Source organism: Carcharodon carcharias, chromosome 32 (genome assembly GCF_017639515.1).
Source record: "Carcharodon carcharias isolate sCarCar2 chromosome 32, sCarCar2.pri, whole genome shotgun sequence".
In the NCBI taxonomy this organism is placed as follows: Eukaryota; Metazoa; Chordata; class Chondrichthyes; order Lamniformes; family Lamnidae; genus Carcharodon; species Carcharodon carcharias.
In genome coordinates, this window is record NC_054498.1 from 23,063,414 (window position 1) to 23,082,770 (window position 19,357).

A 19,357-nucleotide genomic window follows, 5' to 3' on the forward strand; every position below is an offset into this window, starting at 1 on the left:
GTCTGACTTCCATTTTGTCCTGATCTTAATACTTAGTGGGATAGGGATCTTTTTTTTAATTCGTCCATGGGGTGTGGGAGTTGCTGGCTAGGCCAGCCTTCATTTCCCATCCCTAATTGCCCTTGTTCAGAGGGCATTTAGGAGTCAACCACATCGCTGTGGGTCTGGAGTCACATGTAGGCCAGACCAGGTAAGGACAGCAGATTTCCTTCCCTAAAGGACGTTAGTGAAAGAAAGCTGCTGTCCTTACCTGGTCTGGCCTACATGTGACTCCAGACGCACATTGGAAAATTGGGAACTTCAGAAAGGATGAGTGGATGACCTCCCGCTTTCTATCCTTCCTAAACTTGAGGTCATCCGAAATTCTGCTGCCCACGTCCTGACTCATACCAAATGTTGTTCACCCATTGGTTCTGTGCTCGCTGATCCACTCTGGCCCCTGTTTAAACTGATTTTTGATTTTAAAATTCTCATCCTTATTTTCAAATCCCATCGTGGCTTCGCCCTTCCCTATCTCTGTAACCTCATCCTCCACAGCCCTCTTGAGATATCTGTGCTCATCTAATTCCAATATTTTAAGCATCCCTGTTCCACCATTGTTGGTCATGCCTTCAGTTCCCTGGGCTCTAACCTCTAGTATTTCCTCCTTACACCTCTCTGCCTCTCAACTTCACTTCCCTCCTTAAAATCTCTTTAACCAAACTTTTGGTCATTTGCCTTAATATCTCCTTGAGTGGTTCAGTGTCATATTTTGTTTATAATGCCTCCATGAAGCAACTTGGAACGTTTTATTCTGTTAAAGGTGCTATGTACATACAAGTTATTGTTGTAGTTTTGCATGACCTGGAGAGTGTATTCAGATTGTCCCGTAATGATGCACCAGTGGATCATTAGAATTTTTCTGTAACAATATTTTTAAGTGATACCTCGAAATTCAGTCTCATTATTTAAACTATTGCCTATGGCCACTTGCAGCCAAGCAAGGCCAATTTTATTTTATGGTCAGGATGGTTTCAAGGTGCACCTTATTACTCAGCAATGGCAAAGAACCTGGATTCTCCTGCCATAGGCAACACGTTTTACTATTAAAGGATTTAAGTATTTGTGTTGCCTGGAGCTCTTGTTAAGTTAGGGACTATAGCCACTAGGTGATTCCCTGAGGCAGTAAAAATCATATGACTCTGCTCATGGCATTACAGTACTGGATGATAGCTGTGGCATTGGGCTATCAGAGGGATAACTATCAATGGAGCGAATGGTCTTCTCAAACATGATTTCTGTTTTTAATTTTTTTTTTAAAGAAGTTGCTGCGAACCAGGTTTTTCTCCAGATTTCTTTACATGTCTGGTTCCTGATCCCAGCCAGGAAGTGGAGCAGGCCACTGATTCAGCAGCAACACTGCCAGAAGTCTGAGCACAGACAGATTGACTGTCCTTCCCTCCTCTCAACAGAGGAACTTTCTGAAATTGGCTTTAAACAGATCTAGTTATCTGAGCTTGTACACTGTCAACGGTTTCCCTATTTACTTGTTTGCAGCTTTTCCCTCAGAATATATTATTTGGTCGATAATCTCCATTGTTCAAACAGGAATGCTAAAATCCACCTGCGTTTCAGGAATTTCTTTTACTGTTTAAAGGGGAAAACACAATCTCAAACTCCATTTTTGTGTTCATTTAATTTGGGGCAAATGCAAGAGCAGTGAGGAATAAAACTCAAAATGAGAGGCCTTTCCTGGCAGGTTGAATGGTGCCTGTGGTATGTCTTGTTTCATAATTCTTTTTGCACAATAATTGGAAACTATGGGATTGGCAATAGAAATACAATCTTTGCGATCAGTGCTAGTTTGCTGTGGATGAACAGCAGTTCATCAGTTATCGGTTCATACAATCATCAGTCATTGAAAGTACATCACCCAATATATTTTATTTTTAAAAGTGTGTTCTTTCCTTAAGTCTCCTCATGTTACATACCAGTTGACCGATTCCCATCTGGAAGGCTGAGAGTAGCCTGGGTGGCCCTTCTTTGTGGGCACTGAGCTGATCCCGCTCAGGTTCTCCCCACAGTGGCAAGGCTGAAATTTGGAACTTGGAGTTGAGAAGTTACATGTGTGAGCATTCACCTCGCCCACTGGGGCTTCAGAGTATTTGTGCCATGGTGTTATCACTGTGCCAGTTACTTTATTAGCCTTTCTGAATGAACTGGTTGCTTAGCTTGACTGGCACTGAGATTAAGAAGGTTGCTCCCTAGTCATTAAATTTCCAACATGATCTTAAAACTAAAGATCTACTTAAATCACTAACCTGTTCCCTGCTTTTTGTGCTTTTGTTCTTTACAGCTGCAGCATATTGTGAGTGATGAAATCTGTATACAAGTGACCGATCTGTACCTAGCAGAAAGTAATAACTGTGCCACTGGAGGTCCCCTGGCAACTATTTCCTCCCGAGCTGTTATTGAAAGCAACTACCAACGCAAGGCTGAACAACTCATGTCAGATGAGAACTGTTTTAAGGTAAGTGTGCATTCAGATACCGGTTCATCATTGACACACAACCCGTTTGAATGACATTTTAGGATAGTGTGAGCAGGAATGTCATTTGAGGCAAGTGGCATAGAACAGGGGTCAAAGTGTGACTTCAATTTTACTCAACGACTGTTGAAGTAAAGATGCAGATTTATCACATGGTGATCATATCACATCATAACTTGGTTCTTTTGAATGGAGTTTAGTACTGCAATAATGAAGACATTAAAACAATATCTGACCCCAAAGGTGTTCTGAATTTGGTCTTTCATTTGGAGCCCAACGTAAGTAGTGGCTTCAATTCTTGAGGAAAACAACTCAGTAAATCTAGGAACTTGTGTGCCAGTTGGAGTTGTAAAATGGTGACTGCATAGAGAAAAAAGTAATGTGATGTAATGGGGTGCATTAAAGTGTATTGTGCAGTTGTAACAATTCATGTAAATTTTAAACATTACCAACTACAAAAGTATTTCATGCATTTTGGATTTGGAATGCATATTTGAGGAAATCTCCTCATGCAGATGTGCAGTAGAATTCATTGTTGTTAATGAGGATTAAACTATAAACTGGCAGGCATGTCTACAAGTTTGACATTCTTCCACTCCCTTCTCTTAGAACAGTAGAACTTTGCAATACAGGTGGAGCCCATGTGGCTTCTTGTATTTCTGTCGATTACCTGGTGAGGCATTCAGGCTGCAGTTAGAGTCAGAGGAATGTGGTTTTGGGTTGTGGAATATAAATGGAGGGCTGAACTGTTAATGAAGTTGAGGGGAATAAGACCCCCTCCTCGAGTCACGCTCTGCTTTGATCCAATACCTAGTCAGGCCCTAACACCACATATATAGGGTATTTGTGTTCCAACTGCAGTGTTGGTGAGCAGTGGACTGCAGTGCATTGATGTGCCAATTGTAATACAAGCATATTCTCAATTAGCCTTCCATTTTTGTCCCAATTTTTCCATGTTTTTAACGCACCGGATTAAGAATATAACTCCTAATCTATCTTTTTTGTTTATTGGTAATAATTTTAAACCAATTTACTCTTCTCATGAACTCATCCACCAGCAGAAACACTCTTACCCCTAATTACATGATCAAAACCCTAATTTTGAACACTTCTGTCAGATCTCCTAAATTCCCCTCTTCTAGTTTCTCTAGTCTCTCGTAGCTGAAACTTCTCATTTTTGGAATAATTTTAATGAATCTCTACTGTACCCTTTCCATGGCATCAATTGTAAAGGACACAAGACTGGGCACAATATTCTAATTATTGTTCATTCGATGATTTGTATCAGTGCTTCTTGCTTTTTTACTGTGTGCCCAGTTATGCAACCGAGGATCTCACTTGCTCTTTTTTTTAACAGCTTTATACCACTTTAGCATTTTTGTCACATTTTGGAATTTTTTTTGACCATTTTTCTACAAAAAGCGTTTGGGGAAAATCAGTTATATTTAAGGTTATATTTAAAAGTAATGTGTCTTCACGCACACATTTTTTTTTTAAGAGGCTACAGGACAAAAGAAGTTGCTTTAAATGCTGATGAGCCAGACTTTGAAGTTGTTTCCCCAAAGACAATACCTTATCCTGTCTGGTAATCCCTCTACCATTGTATTTTGAGGCCCTTGGTCTCAGGTGCTGGGCAAGAGTTGTCCAAATTAGGCCATCCCAATTTATTTGGTCCAAATTCCTTTTTTATCCCATTGAAATTTGCTTTTGGGTTGGATTTTAAGTGACCCGTCCAGGCTTGTTTTCGACTGGGGGACACATGATCGGGCACGTGCCCAATCCACCACCTTCCCTGACCACACCCGAGCCCACCCCCATAACACAGTAGGTGGGCAGGTGCCATATTTAAATAAATAATCAAGGGCCAATTGAGCCTGTTAACAAGCCAGTTAACCCCGATAATACACTGCCCACGCCATAATATGGTTGATGTGGGCAGTTGGACGGGAGTGGGCAGGCTGTTTTTTTTTAAGTTTTTAAAAGGCCGGGATGGAAGAGGGTGGGTGGTAACAGTCTTCAGAGGGGGCAGCTCCTACCTGCCTGCTTATCAAAACCCACCATCCCCACACCACCATCTCCTCTCTAAACTGGCCACACCCTACCCTCTCAATATCCAGACTTACCTTGCTCCAGGATCCACTTCGCCTCCGTCTTGCGACTAGTTAAAGTCCTGGCAGTGCCCACTACAGAACTCCTAGATGCTGGATCTACTGGCCAATCGGATTGGTCGGCAGCTTCTGAGGGCAGGACTCCCCCCCCCACTCCCACAGTGAAGTGCGGAAGTCCCACTGTCCGGCAGTTTAGCCTGTCCACCGTGCTGTGGGGCGGGCTGGCGTGCAGCAAGTTGGCTTCTCGTCGACTTTGCTTCTGGAGGTGGGGGCGGGATGAACCCCCTGGGGGCCCCCCTCCCCCTTGTAACATGCAGACCTTTACATTTTTAGCTTATTCACTCCTTTTCATTTCAATATACATTTTGGGGGAAAAGGGATTAAAAATATTGGAAGGTGGTTGATAGGTAGAAATAAATTTGGCAGGGGCAGACAGGTGTTTTTTATATATGTATATACTTAAGATATAACTTAATAAAATTATGCTGAGCTGCAGAGATCTTTGGTGGAGTGTTACCTCAATGTGAGTTGATAGTTGAATGTAATATTACTGTAAAAACAAATATTGGGTATACTTTAGAGCAATTCAATTTTATTATTTATTTTCTTCTTCCCTAGCTCACGTTCATCCACAGCCGAGAACAAGTGTCATTAACCATTGACCTGTTGGACACTGAAGAGGAAAACTCAGACGATCCTGTGGAAGCAGAGGTGCGCTTGACTCAAAACTGAAGTTGAGATTGATGAATGATGAGGGGTGCTCCCAGCCAAGAGTTTAAAGTACCTGGGGTCCTATCTATGCGGCAGGATAGTTTTATTTTGCCAGGAGCAGCTAGATTTGGAGAATCTAGATCAATTTTTAAATTCCATGTATGAATAAAACTTCTTTTTCCAAAATTGTACATATAACAACAAAGGGAATACACAGATTTTCTTCTACGTAATGTTGTGGTTCCTATATTGTGTTTCCTTTTGGACTCTGCTTCAATACAGCTTGTGCATGTGTCAGTTTATTGAACCTCAAGCTCAAGTACTTCACTGCAGCAACGCATCCAGCCCACATCCCAGATAAAAGTGATTGAACAAAATAATACTGTGAGATGATTTGCATATTTTCAGAAAAATGGTGGTTTGCATGGATAGAATTGGCTACCAAAGGGAAATGGGGTATGAACATCTTGATAAAAACAAGAAACTGCAGATGCTGGAAATCCAAAACAAAAACAGAATTACCTGGAAAAACTCAGCAGGTCTGGCAGCATCGGCGGAGAAGAAAAGAGTTGACGTTTCGAGTCCTCATGACCCTTCAACAGAACTCAGTGAATAGCACTTTACAGCCTTCCAGACTGAATATTGAATTCAACAACTTTAGATCTTGAACTCCCTCCTCCATCCCCGACCCCTTTCCGTTTCTTCCCCCTTCCTTTTGTTTTTTCCAATAATTTATATAGATTTTTCTTTTCCCACCTATTTCCATTATTTTTAAATTTTTATGCCCTGCTAGTCTTTCCACCCCACCCCCACTAGAGCTGTATCTTGAGTGCCCTGCCATCCATTCTTAATTAGCACATTCGTTTAGATAATATCACCAACTTCAACACCTCTATGTTCTTTTGTTCTTTTGTCTGTGACATCTTTTGATTATCTGCTCCTATCACTGCTTGCTTGTCCCTACAACCACATCACCCGCCCCCCCCACTTCTCTCTCCCCCCCCCCCCCCCCCCCAACCAGCTTATATTTCACCCCTCTCCTGATATTCACTCAGTTCTGTTGAAGGGTCATGAGGACTCGAAACATCAACTCTTTTCTTCTCCGCCGATGCTGCCAGACCTGCTGAGTTTTTCCAGGTAATTCTGTTTTTGTTTTGAGCATCTTCAGTGCTACTGAACTGTTATTTGATAATGTGGTTAATGTCCTCATCACATTTGCCCAAAATTGGCAAAGCCTTATGTGGAAGTGTGGCTAAATTTCATAGAATCTAACTAAATACCAAGAAGCATAGAGATACTGAAAAGCTAATTCTGTGAGTTCTTGGAATCTTTGGCTTTTCTATATTTGAAATTGCCCCTTTTGATTTGTAGGGTCTGTGAACTTCACACAGTTAGCATAAATCCACTGTAACTTTGTTGGGTACAAGGACTGAGCAATTCTTTGCTCCCATCATTAACTTTCATCAAGTATTGTTTGACTTAGTAAGAATGATGGAACTAAAGACTTGCATTTATGTAGCACCTTATTGCATTTCCCAGAAATGTCTCAAAATGCTTCACATACATTGAATTAGAAATACAGTGATTTAGATGCAGCAGCTGTTTTGCACACAGCAAGATGCCACAAACAGCTGTGAACTGAATGAGCAGTCAATCTGTTTGTGGTGATGATGGTTGAGGAAGGAACACTGGCCACTGGAAAGTGCACTCTACTTATCTCCAAGTACTGCTTTGTGATTTTTTTTTTTAATGTTCCTCTGAACCATTGGAACTGGCCATTTAATGTCTCATTCAAAAGTTGGTACTGCCTCAGCGTTCTGCTTGGTTTTACATATGATCAAGTTCCGGATGGGGATTTGAACCAAGCTAAGAGATGAGAATGCTACTAGATGAATCAAGTTGACATCTAATTTATCTTTGTTGGTAGTAATTTACACTTAAGTTTTATCCACCTCACCTTTCCTTCCATTGAGAGGAAAGATGATTTGCACAGAACACTCATCAGTTAGATGAACAGCACAAACACATTTGTTTCCTTTGAAACATTGGAAAAACCCAATATGTGGTAAGTTACGTAATGTAATTCTTGTTATTCTCTTCTCTTATTAATTTATTCGTTGGATAAGGGCAATGCTGACAAGACTCCATTTATTGCCACTCCTAGTTGCACAGGGCAGGCAATGGTGAGTCTTAAATCATCACAGTCCTAGTGGTGAAGCTGATGGGGAGGAAATTCCAGAATATTAATGCAGAGATGACAAAGAACACCAAATATATCCAAGTCAGGATGATATACCTCTTGGAGGAGAACTTTGCAGGATGAAGTTCTCACAGCATTGCTGATGTTGTCCTTAGTGATAGTGGATGGTGGTGGAGGGAGGTGCTATTAGAATACTCTTGCTGTGAGTTGCTGCACTGCATCCTGCAGGTTAAACATATTGCAGCCACAGTGCATGCACTGGGTACGGAGAATGTCAGTATTTCATGGTACAGGAATTAAGCAGACAGCACTATTCAGCATGATGCCAAGCTTATTGACTGATATGGCTGTTCCCACCCAGGCAGTTAACAAATATTCTATCACTTACCTAATGAGCATGCTAGATGTGGCAGACATTTTGAGGGGACAGCAAGTCAACTACTTGTTGCAGAGTACCCATTTTTATGGCGATGGTGTTGATCTGACTGGTCCAGTTGAGCTTATAGCCATTATTGACCTTCAAGACCTTGATGGTGGAGGAGTTGTTGATGGTGATGCTTTTGAAGGTCATGGGAGATGGCTGGGCTGTCTTTTTGGGATGTTGTTATCTAGCACTTGGGTGGCATGAATGATGCCTGCCACTTGTCAACTAAAGCCTGGATGTTATGTAGATTCTGATTGGTATGGACTACTTCACTATCAGATGAGTTGTAAATACAGCTGAACACTGTGAAGTCATAAGCAAACAACCCCATTCATGGCTTATTATGGAAGTATGACCACTGATGAAGCAACTGAAGATGCTTGGACCAAGGATGCTTCCTTTAGAAACAGCAACATCCTTGGCTTGACTGGCTTTCAACAACGACAAACATCATCTTTTGTGTCAGGTATGACTTTAGCCACTGAAGCGTTTTCTCTTTAACTGGCTTCCACCCAATTAACCCAAGTTTTAGTAAGGCTACTTTGTGCCATACTTCATTGAATGCTGCTTTAATATCAAGGATGGCAACACTTCATCCCTCTTCTGATATTCAGATCTTAAGCCTATGTCTCAATCGGTGATGTAAAAAGGTCTGGAGCCAAGTGCTTCTAGTGGAACCAGATGGTGAACATCAGCAAACAGGTGAGTAGATGTTGCCTGATGGCACTGTTGATGATTCCTTCCATTAGTATTGATTGGAAGAAGGATGAAAGAGTAGTAATAGGCCAGGTGAGACTTATCCTGTTCTTTCGAATGGGATATACCTGTGAAGTATTCCACAGTAGATGTCTGTGTCTTAGCTCTTTTGGAACAGTTTGGCTAAGAGAGCAGTTCACTCTGGTGTGCAGGACATAGCTTTGCAGCAAGTTTATTATTGGGTCTCATTGCCTTAATTGTCTCCAGTATACTCAGGTTCTACACAATATCACAAATAATGAACTGAATTGGTATTTGTGATATTGGGGACTTCACGATGCCCCATATAGAATTGTTTACTGCGCATAAAAGACATTTGCAAGTGCTTAAGCTTTTGCTTTTAGATTTGTTTGCTTCACTCCACTGGTTGAGAGGATGTTCATGTAGTCTTTTCCTCCTGTTCATTTACTTGGCAGTCCACAACCATTCACAACTGACTGTGGTAAAGCTATAGGACTTTGCTGTACTCCATTGTTTCAGGGATTGCTTTGCTCTGACTATAGCCTGTGCTTTTGGTGTTCAACATGCAGGTAATAACCACTAAGTACCTCATTCAACGATACATTTGGTACGCCTTTACACTTTCCATTTTGTCCTCTAGCTTGATGACCATCATGGTAAAGGATCTGCTGAGCTATGAAGCCACACATTGTGCTGGTATGCAATTCTGCCACTGTTGGTTCACAGAGCCTTATAGATGCTGATGCTTTGGGTTGCCAGATGTTTCTTTAGCATGGCAATAGTGCCATTCTACCCAATGGAAGTGGGTACTCACTGTAGAGATGAGACTTTGTCCTCACAAGGACTGTGTGGTGGTCATTTCAATGCTCTTATATTAGCTCCCTTTGCCACCTGATGCATGCTCTCGGTCTGGCAGCTTTGTACCTCGGGACTTGGCCAGTTTGGTCAATGGTGGTACTATCAAGCCACACTTTGTGATAGACAATGGACAGACCCCTATTCAGAATACATTCTGTGAACTTATTTCTCTCAGAGCTTTCTCCAGTTTTTTGAATCTGATTTGTGCATTGAGAGAAACAGTAGGTGGTGATCAGGATATTTTCTTGACATTATTTGAAACTTCATGGAATCAGGAATAAATGTTGAGAACTGCTGGGGTCACTTGACTTGACTATATCACGGTTCCCTCGCCTTTAGTGGGCCTGTCCTGCTGGTAGGACAAACCCAGGAATTACGTTGGGAGTTTGCAATGTTAGCTGATAGATCTGTGATTCAAGCTCCTTCTCCTGATGTTATGCTAATGAGGACCTTGCAGGGCTGACTGTATTAGGATTGTCCCAATCCAAGTTTAAACGTTTGTCAGATGTTTAATTTGTTTTTGAACTTTGTAGCACTTGCCCACATTTCCATTTTGTCAGACTGGAGTCACGTGTAGACTAGAATGGAAAGGAGTGGCAGGCTCTCAGTTGTATTCTGTGAAACTCAAGCTGGTGCCGGGCCACAACTGACCAAGTTTATTTAGTTTGGTTTCACTACTTGCCATGGCGAGATTTGAACTCGTGGTCTTGCACCACTGCCGGTCACCACTAGGCTACCATATCCTGGTAAAGCAGGAGACATAAACAAAAAAGTTAGAGCTCACTTCACTTGTATTTTGGCTGCTTTTTGACCTGATATCTCAGGCTTCCTCTAGAGGCGAGCTTTATGATAGCTACCGACACTATTTTTCAAACTCTTGATTGTGAGTGCCGTTTACAATATTAATTTTATCCAGTTTAATTCAGAAAGCAGTCTAGTCTGGATGCTAATTTCCAACTCCTAGTAGCTGCACAAGATGGGTTTTGATACAGATCTACGAGTATGATACCCATCCACTCTTGGCAGTAGCGGCCTGAGTTCAAGCAGAGTGAAGAACTCAGATAACTTTGGTGTAGTTAAAACAGATGTAGCTAAAACCTTCAATTTTGATTCAGGTTCAAACTCTACATATGAATCAGCTCTAGTCAATCTCTGGCCTGGTTTATTAGAGATGTGTCTCATTCATTGCTTTGTTGGGATTAGAGCTTCTACCAGTGTGGAGGGTGAATCTCAATGTTGACTGCTTAGGCCACATGGCCATTTCTGTCTTGTACATTTTTGGATCAATTTATAATCAGTTCTTTATTGTTACTGTTGATTTTTCATTTTAATGAAGCTTGGATGTGTCAAAATTAACTTATCCCTGACTTATCCATGCCATATTGCAGGTGTCAGCCTTTTAGGTGTTGGAGGTGTCGTCTTTCGGATGAGACATTAAACCGAGGCCCCGTCTGCCCTCACAGGTGGACGTAAAAGATCCCATGGCACTATTTCGAAGAAGAGCAGGGGAGTTATCCCCGGTGTCCTGGCCAAAATTTATCCCTCGACCAGTACTTTTTAAAAAAAAACAGAGATTATCTGGTTATTATCACATTGCTGTTTGTGGGAGCTTGCTGTGCACAAATTGGCTGCCGCGTTTCCTACATTACAACAGTGACTACACTTCAAAAGGACTTCATTGGCTGTAAAGCGCTTTGGGACGTCCTGAGGTCATGAAAGGCGCTGTACAAAGGCAAGTCTTTCAAGTCTTTCTTCTCTTTTGTTGGTCTCCAAGATCTCACTGTTGAGCTTCTGCCTTAAAGTGTGGATGTGAATCAGCAGAGAGGGGAGAAATCTCATGATACTAAGTGCAGATTTATTTAAAGGAACAGTGTCCCTAGGTGATTTTCGTTATCCTGACCCCACCCCAAGCCAATCACATTGGAAGGAATTTGTAATTGTATGTGGAGATTGAACTTCAATATAAGAAAATAAATTATACATATAGCATATAATCTACCATCTCCTAGGTGGCTGATCATATTTAATTAACACATGTCTGTTTGATTGCAGCGCTGGTCAGACTTTCTGGATCGTTATATGAATTCAGATTCTACCTCTCCTGAACTACGGGAACATCTAGCACAGAAACCTGTGTTCCTGCCTAGGTAAGGCTTTTCCAGTTATTAGACTATGAACCCTGCCATAGCTATTGAACATTGAATCAGTGTAGATAATATTTAGAGGAAAGAGTCATAGGAACTTTCAGCACAGAAGGAGGCCATTCGGCCTGTCATGCCTGTTCTGGCTCTTTGGAAGATTGGTAGTGCCTAATTTCACATTCCTGCTTTTTGTCCATGACCCTATAAGTTCTTCATTCTCAAGTATATGTTCAACTCCCTTTAAAATTAATTAAGAGATCAGCTTCCACAACCTTTTCAGGCAGGGCAGCCCATATCCCAGCAAATTTCTTGACTGATAACCCTTCTTCTCATCTCCCTTCTAAATCTTTTGGTAATGGATTTAAATTTACGACCCCTGTTTTTGCCCATTTACTGGAGGGAATATTTCTTCTCTATCTACTCTATCAAAACTTCTCATCATCTTGAAAACCTCAATTAAGTCATCTCTTAATCATCTTTGTTCCGAGTCTTAACTTTTCCAACTTCTTCTCATAACTGAAGTCCCACGTCCATGGTAATATTCTGGTAAACCTCTATACCTTTTCTAAGGCCTTTTATGAAGAGACAGATAAAATATGTCAGATTCCAGTAATCTCCCTATCATCAGGGACAGTGAAAACTTGGACAAGTTTGAGGTGATTAGAGAGTTGGAGTTATGAAGGGTAGGTCGTCTGAATAATATTGTTGAGTTTTTTGAGAAGATCACTAACAAGGTGGACAGTGGAATGTCCACAGATTTTGTTTCTGTGGACTTCAGGAAAGGAATTTGATAAGATTCTGCACAAATGATTAACAAAAATGAGTGTGTGTGGAATCTGAGGTAATCTTAGACGGATTGTTAATTGGTTGTTAGTGTAAGACAGGGATAAAGGGAATTTACTTGGTTGTTGCCATGTGACGAGTAGTGCTCCTCAGGGACCTGTTCTCGAGTCTGAGTTTTTCACCATGGATATATAACTGACTTGGATGAATGAATTAGGAGTTGTACGTTCAAGGGCAATTATGGATGGGCAATAAATACTCAACACCCACATCCTGTAAATGAATAAAAAAAATGTAAGTTTGCAAATGATGATAAGTTAGGAGGAACAGTAAGTCTGTAGATGGGAGTAGGAAGCTACAAAGGGACATAAACAGATGAAGTGAGTGGGCAAACTGTAGCAGATGGAGTTCAATGTGGAGAAATTTGAGCTATTCCAAGAAAGACAAATCAGAAAATTTTCTTAATGGCAAGAGACTAGAAACTGGAGGGGCAAAGGAATTTGGATGCCCAGCACACAGATCATTTAAAGCCAGTGTACATGTACAAAAGGCAATCAAAATGACTAATGGAATGTTATCTCAGGGTCTCTTGCATAGAAAAAGGAAAGTAAATTATGCAAAGCCTTGGTCAGAAACCACTTAGCATATTGCATTCAGTTCTGATCATTCTACCTTAGGAAGCTACAGTGTCCAATTGATGCTACCAATTGAGGCACCGCTGACACAACAAGAGCTAATGAGTTCCACAAGATAACTTAAGGGTCTATATGCGGATGTCTTGGAGGGAGTACAACCCAGATTTACTAAAATGAAACAGCAGCTTTAAGGATTAAATTATTAGGATAGATAATTGAAACTTGGATTGCATCCCCTTGAGTTTAGATGGTTGAGGTATTTAAAATGATGAAATGATTTGCAAGGATAGATGCAGAGAAGCTGAGGGTTTCCAAAACCAAGTATATTCTTAAAATTAGAGCTAGACCATTTAGGAATAATATTGTGCAGCAAAAGTTAGTGGAAATGTGGAATTCTCTCCCTAAAAGAATGCGGTTGCTTGGTCAATTGAAATTTTCAAGATTACTACTTAAGAGTATGAAAGCATATGGAGCAAAAGTGGCTAAATGGAGTTGAGTTCCAGATCAGTCGTAATCTAATTGAATGATGGAACAGGCTCAAGGGGGTGAGTGAAATCCTCCTGTTCCTGATGTTCAAATGAGCAAATAACAATGAAAAGAGAAAATAAAAATAGATGGGAAGAATCAAGTTGGGAAAAATGACCCCTACCAATCATCACCACCATCTCTGAGGGAGAAGCTAAGAACTTATTTTTAAAAAGACATATTGAACCTCACTTTACAGTTTTATTTATCATGAAAAGAAAAAAAGATTTACATTTATAAAGTGCTTTTCATGACCACTGGCCGTCACAAAGCGTTTTCTAGCCAATTGAATACTTCTATTTAAGTGTAATCACTGTTGTACTGTAGGAAATGCAGCAGCCAAATGCGCACAGCAAACTCCTACAACAGCAATGTGATAATGACCAAGTAATCTGTTTTGTTATATTGATTGAGGGATAAATATTGTCCAGGACACGGGGGATAATTCCCCTGCTCTTTCTTTGAAATAGTACCATGGGATCTTTTACATTCACCTAGGCCTTGGTTTAAAGCCACATCTGAAAGACTGCATCTCCAGCACTACAGCTCACACACAGTACTGCACTGGAGTGTCAACCTTGATTTTTGTGTTCAGGATCTGGGCCAGGATTTTCCAGTCCCCGTCGTGGCGGGATCCGCCGATAAAAACATCAAATTCCACAACATAATTTCTTAAGGGTCTGTATGCAGATCAGGTCCATCACATTGGGCCTAAGCTACAGTGCTCCAAATATCTGTCCAGTGTTTGCAATTGCTAATGCAGCAGTGTTTCCTGTTCACCGTTTTGTATAGGTTGATTTTTGCATTGCTGATACTTTTTTGGTGGTACATACCAATTTTTCTTTATAAATATACCAAGTGCGGGATTTTCCGCTCAGTGCACTGAGTGAAAATCGGCATTTTACCTGCCAGCCCCAATGGCAAGTTTTCACGCCATATTGTCCACTTTCCAACTCATTAAATATACGTACGGGAAACACTCGTGAGCTCACCACTTCCTTACTCAGGGCGCCATGTTTAAAGTGCGGCCGCGCTCCGTGTTCTCGATGTCTGCAGCCCAGGAATGCACCACTGAAGGGGTGACCCCAAAAGTCAGGAAGATGGCAGCCCCCACTTTCAGGGATGCCTCACTGGAACATCTTTTTGACATTGTCAAGGCCTGTCGCGATGTCCTCTACCCACGCTCTGGTGCAGGAAGTCCAGCATGTTCACCAGTCTGGCTTGGGAGGCGGTGGCACCGGTGGTCATTGCCAAGAGACCAGGCACCCAGTGCAGAAAGAGGATGAATGACCTCAATCCATGTTGCCAGGTTAAGTCAACCATCTCAACACTCTCAACTCACACACTCACCCACCACACATTCATGGCACCTCACTCACTGCCAGCTTAAGGGACATCACCACTGTGTCTCTCTCGTTCTCTCTCTCTCACACGCGCGCGCGCACACACACACACACACACACCTCAGTGGGACCTAGTTCTAGAACAGGCTAGGTAGGGGTCACAGTCTGGTGAGCACAACAACACTTGTGTTCCAAGCAGAGGGAGGCAGGGACATCTGAGGTCGCCTGCACTCGGAGGACAGCTGAAGGCCAGAATTCAGGTGACTCAGTCCTAAATCAGTTGGTGGAGTTGCAGTGGCAATCAGGGGAACATCAGGAAGGGATGTCATCTGCATCCTCAGATTGTTACAGATGATGGAAGAGTCCGTCCTATTTCAGTCTGGGGTGATAGCACTGGCGTGCCAATGCACCGAGGTCAACACAGGCAGGATGGTGGACGCCGTGGAGACCTTGGTCCAGAACATTGGTCCTGCGCTGCTTCAGGAGCAACACGTTGTAGCCCTTGGTGACTTTTGTAGCGGCATCCATCAGTGGCCATGCGCAAAGGGGTGGGGTGGGGGGCACCTCGACCTCACTCCAGCTGCCCCTTCTCAAGAAGTCAGCTGGAGCCCTCGGGCACCCAGAGTGAGGAGGACCAGCAGATGGACACCCAGGGGCTATCCACCCAGTTGACTCCAGGAGTGTCCAGCCAATCTCAATCCTCTCTTCCTGTGACCCTATCACCTCCAGCTCCACCGGCCGAGGAGGGTCCACCTGCCCTACAGCAGGATGCCCAAAGCAGGCCTGGGCCCTCCAGGTCTTGACCCCCCAGAAGATGCCTGCCAAAGTTATCACAGATAACAGGGCGTAACAGTCAGCAGCTGCCTCCATCTCCACTGGGGATGTCAGGGATACAGCCGAACATAGCGGTGGGGTTAGAAACAGTAGAAAAATTTAGGGTTAATGGTGGCACAGTTTTCACAGCATGTATATAAGGGGAAACATTTTTTCACTCAGAGGATGGTTGGAGTCTGGGATGAACTTCCTGAAACGGATGTTTACAAATTAAATAAAATCACACCTCCTCTTGTGTAAGCTTTTTTACGATGCTGTGTTGCTATCAGTCAGCTGTGATCTTTAACCTCCCCTCACTTATCACAGATGTCGCTATCATGGGCCTCTCTTCTATGTAGTGCGCTTCCATATCACCACAGTAATTTCAGATTATTCTCGACATAGTGATGCCTCAACCTTAATGTTAAGTGTGCCTGTGGAAGGAACCTCGTTCATATGCTTTGCAGAGTCATGTCATGTTTGATCTTGTCTGTGTAAGATTGAGGCAGAGGATTCTCCTTGTCTGCATTCTCGAAAGGTGAAGGTGTAGTGCACAAGGAGAGATGCGTTTGCACATGGAGAAGGGTCTTATCTCCTGCAACTCCATGTGTTCTCTGTCATCCGCCAGATTTTCATGCTATGAGCCCATGCTCTGATCTCGTGTGCACTCCTCTCTGCCAACCGCATTTCCAACTTCCCAAGTGTATATCTGCTAAGCTCACCAATAAATGGAGCACCTTGCCACCTCAAAGTGCCAAAGCTCTGCCCCTCTCAGCTACATTATTGCCCTGGCGCTCGAACCTACAACCTTGATTGTTTCTCAACCCGTACTTGTCTGTATTATGGCCACAAGGTTCTCGTCACAATGTTGGGATGCAGCGCTCTGCATCCCATCACATAAGCACTCTCCAAAACGTGTGATGCTAATTGCAAATGGTGATGTTTGGTGGTGAGTAGAGCCTTTGAGCATGTTCTGGAAGCGCACATTGTAGCTTTAGACAATGTTGAGGGAGCAATGGGATAGGAGTAAGGAAGTACTAAAGCTGAAGTCTGCTCTTTATTAACATTGACTTGTCACCTTGAGGGCCTCATGGTGTCTTTGAGTATTTTAGAGTTCACAAGGGCTAGGTCTGGCCATGGAACATAATGTGTCTCTTAAAGAGGAGGCATTTTAACGTCTGGCACGCAAGTGGTTGAATGTCGTCATCTTCAGGTGGTCCATGGTAAGGCCAGCATTCTTAACTGAGAGTTATTATGGTAGAGAAGAAAGTGACACAGAGGGTTGAGTCATCTCTGATTAAATGTACACCTGTGGAATATCCTCGGCTGCCTTGGCTCATGTGTCACCTACCAGTTTCACCATTGAGGTTACACAGAATCCATTGTCCCGTTGCTGGAGATGGATCTCCTTGAGGAGCTTTGTCAGATTGAAGGCACACAGCTACAAGCTTGCTGAGGATAGTTCAACAGCTCCTGGCTCTTGTAGGCTGCCACTGCAACTGGGATGCTGGAGAGATGCTTGAAGAGGTAGCACCTTCTGACGTCTGATGCCAGGACTCCCTCCTCCAGATAGCACCTCACCTCAGCAAGGACTCATGCTCCTGAGGCTTCATCATCCTTCAAAGGTTCAGGACAATGTGAGCCTGATGTGTAACTATTCACTCCCATATTGAAATGGATGGTTGAAATGAGAGGACTAGCAATGCTGGTGTTCATGTTGGCCCATGATGGAGGGCACTTGTCCAAGAGGGTACTCACTGCAACTTGTCATCCTCCGTGTGGAGTCTGGTGGCAATGAGGGCCTCATGCGCATGCCTGCCTCACCTGTCCTGTGCTATGACCTCTTCCCTGCAGCCTTGCCTTCCTCGAACTCAACATCCTCATCCCCTCCCAGACATGCAGCTCCTCCATGTCAACACCTGGAAAGTCCTCACCCCTTGCAGCACCAGGTTGTGCAGTGCACAGCAAGCCATGATAATCCATGATACACTCTGGGGATTGTACTGGAGTGCTCCGCCAGATCTTCCAGGCATTGGAATTGCATATTTTACATGCCTATGCTCTGTTCCACCAATTTGGCATAAACATGTTGTACTTTCTGTATGCAGGATTCTGTGGTTGCTGTACTGCATCATAATCATGTCCATTGTGGGTACCCCTTGTCACCGAGGAGCCAACCCTGGATCCTGTGTGGTCCCTGGAAAATGTCCGGGATCTGTGATCTACTTGAGATCTATGAGTTGTGGCGTTTCTGGCGCAAACCTGCATTTTAAGTTTCTTATGGTCGCAGACCAGCTGTATATTGAGCAAGTGGAAGCTTTTAATGTTTGTGCTGGAGTTCCTGTTGCCAAAGAGCTTTTATAGCCACGAGTGCAATCGATGGCACCCTGCACCTGTGGGAATCCGGAAATTGCTGCAAAGCCCACTGCATCCGAGTGTCTTAGCTTGCTTGATATCCGTCAAAGTTGACGTAATTGTGGGCTTTGGCAAAAAGGGCGTCTTGTCACCTCATTGTACGTGTTTTTGAGTGGATGCTTGAGAGATCCTGCAGCGGTCTCCAGTAGAGCCCTGGAAGGAGGCTCTCATGCAGAGATTCAGTGTGGGCTGTTACTTTCACAGCCAGTGGCAATGGATGCCCTCCCAGTCCCCGTGGTACCAATTCTTGGAGAATGTGGCAAATGCGAGTCACCAGATCTCTGGATGTGCAAAGGTGTCAGCGACACTATTTCTCGCTCATCTGCAAATAAGACATGTGAATTCTGTACACCCTTGGTCCTGTGAGCTGCCTATGCTTGACGCCTTTGTGAGGCTCATCCTCTACATCCAGAGGGGGCCTTGCTGCCCTTTGGTCTTCAGGGTTTAGCTCCTCCCTTTGGCGAGCCTGGCACCTCCGTCGCAACCTTCTCTTCCCTCCTGCCTTTATGCGTTGAGGCAAGCAGCAGTAAATCCAGGCTCCGTCTTCCTGATGGTTTCCTCTCTGCAGTATCACTGAGAAACTGTCATGAGTCAGTATCAGCCTGCAAAGGTCCTCTTTCTGTCAATGACTCGTCTGTGAATGTGGGTTCAAGGGCTTTGTTCCAGTGTCAGAAACTAATCGCTCCAAAAATCCAGGCCAGCACAGGGTTCTTTTCAAGGTTCACCTTCCCCGTTCCCTGCACCTTTTACATGACCAACTGCTGTGGGATTGCTTTGGCGAGGCGCTTGGATGTGCTGCTTTCAGCCCAGGTGCTTGGACCCTCATTCACTGCATTCTAATACCACGCCGTTTAGAATAAACATGAGGGAAAATGTTTAGTCAGGGACTGAAATTATTTGAGGGGGGCCTGAGGCTTCTCTTTTATGAAGCTGCCAGCACCACTATTGTAACATGTATCTGAACTTGTCAAGTCGCTCAATTGCTCTGGAGTTCATTATCGCTCTAGGGAACCTCCACACAGTGAACAAGAGGTTAATACAAGGAAATTGATTACTACCATAACAGGACTAATTTTGCTTGAAAGCACATTTCCTGATTCCCTGCATTGTCATTGAAAGGCTCCTAACATACCTCAGCAATGCATCTCTCCTCACTT

The 19,357-nt window shown here is 43.3% G+C and overlaps 1 protein-coding gene across 5 annotated transcripts in view; it reads left to right on the forward strand.

Annotated features, from left to right (window-relative positions):
- The window catches only part of sin3aa (SIN3 transcription regulator family member Aa), a 133,755-nt gene that overhangs the window by 104,608 nt on the left and 9,790 nt on the right, over window positions 1-19,357 (forward strand). For 4 of the 5 annotated variants that reach the window (XM_041178345.1, XM_041178344.1, XM_041178346.1 and 1 more), the window contains 3 exons: window positions 2,336-2,509; window positions 5,254-5,346; window positions 11,598-11,692. In XM_041178345.1, the coding sequence (XP_041034279.1) occupies window positions 2,336-2,509; window positions 5,254-5,346; window positions 11,598-11,692 (362 nt within the window). Of the gene's footprint in view, window positions 1-2,335; window positions 2,510-5,253; window positions 5,347-10,933; window positions 11,054-11,597; window positions 11,693-19,357 lie in introns of those variants that run through there. The other variant, XM_041178349.1, reaches the window with a different exon arrangement.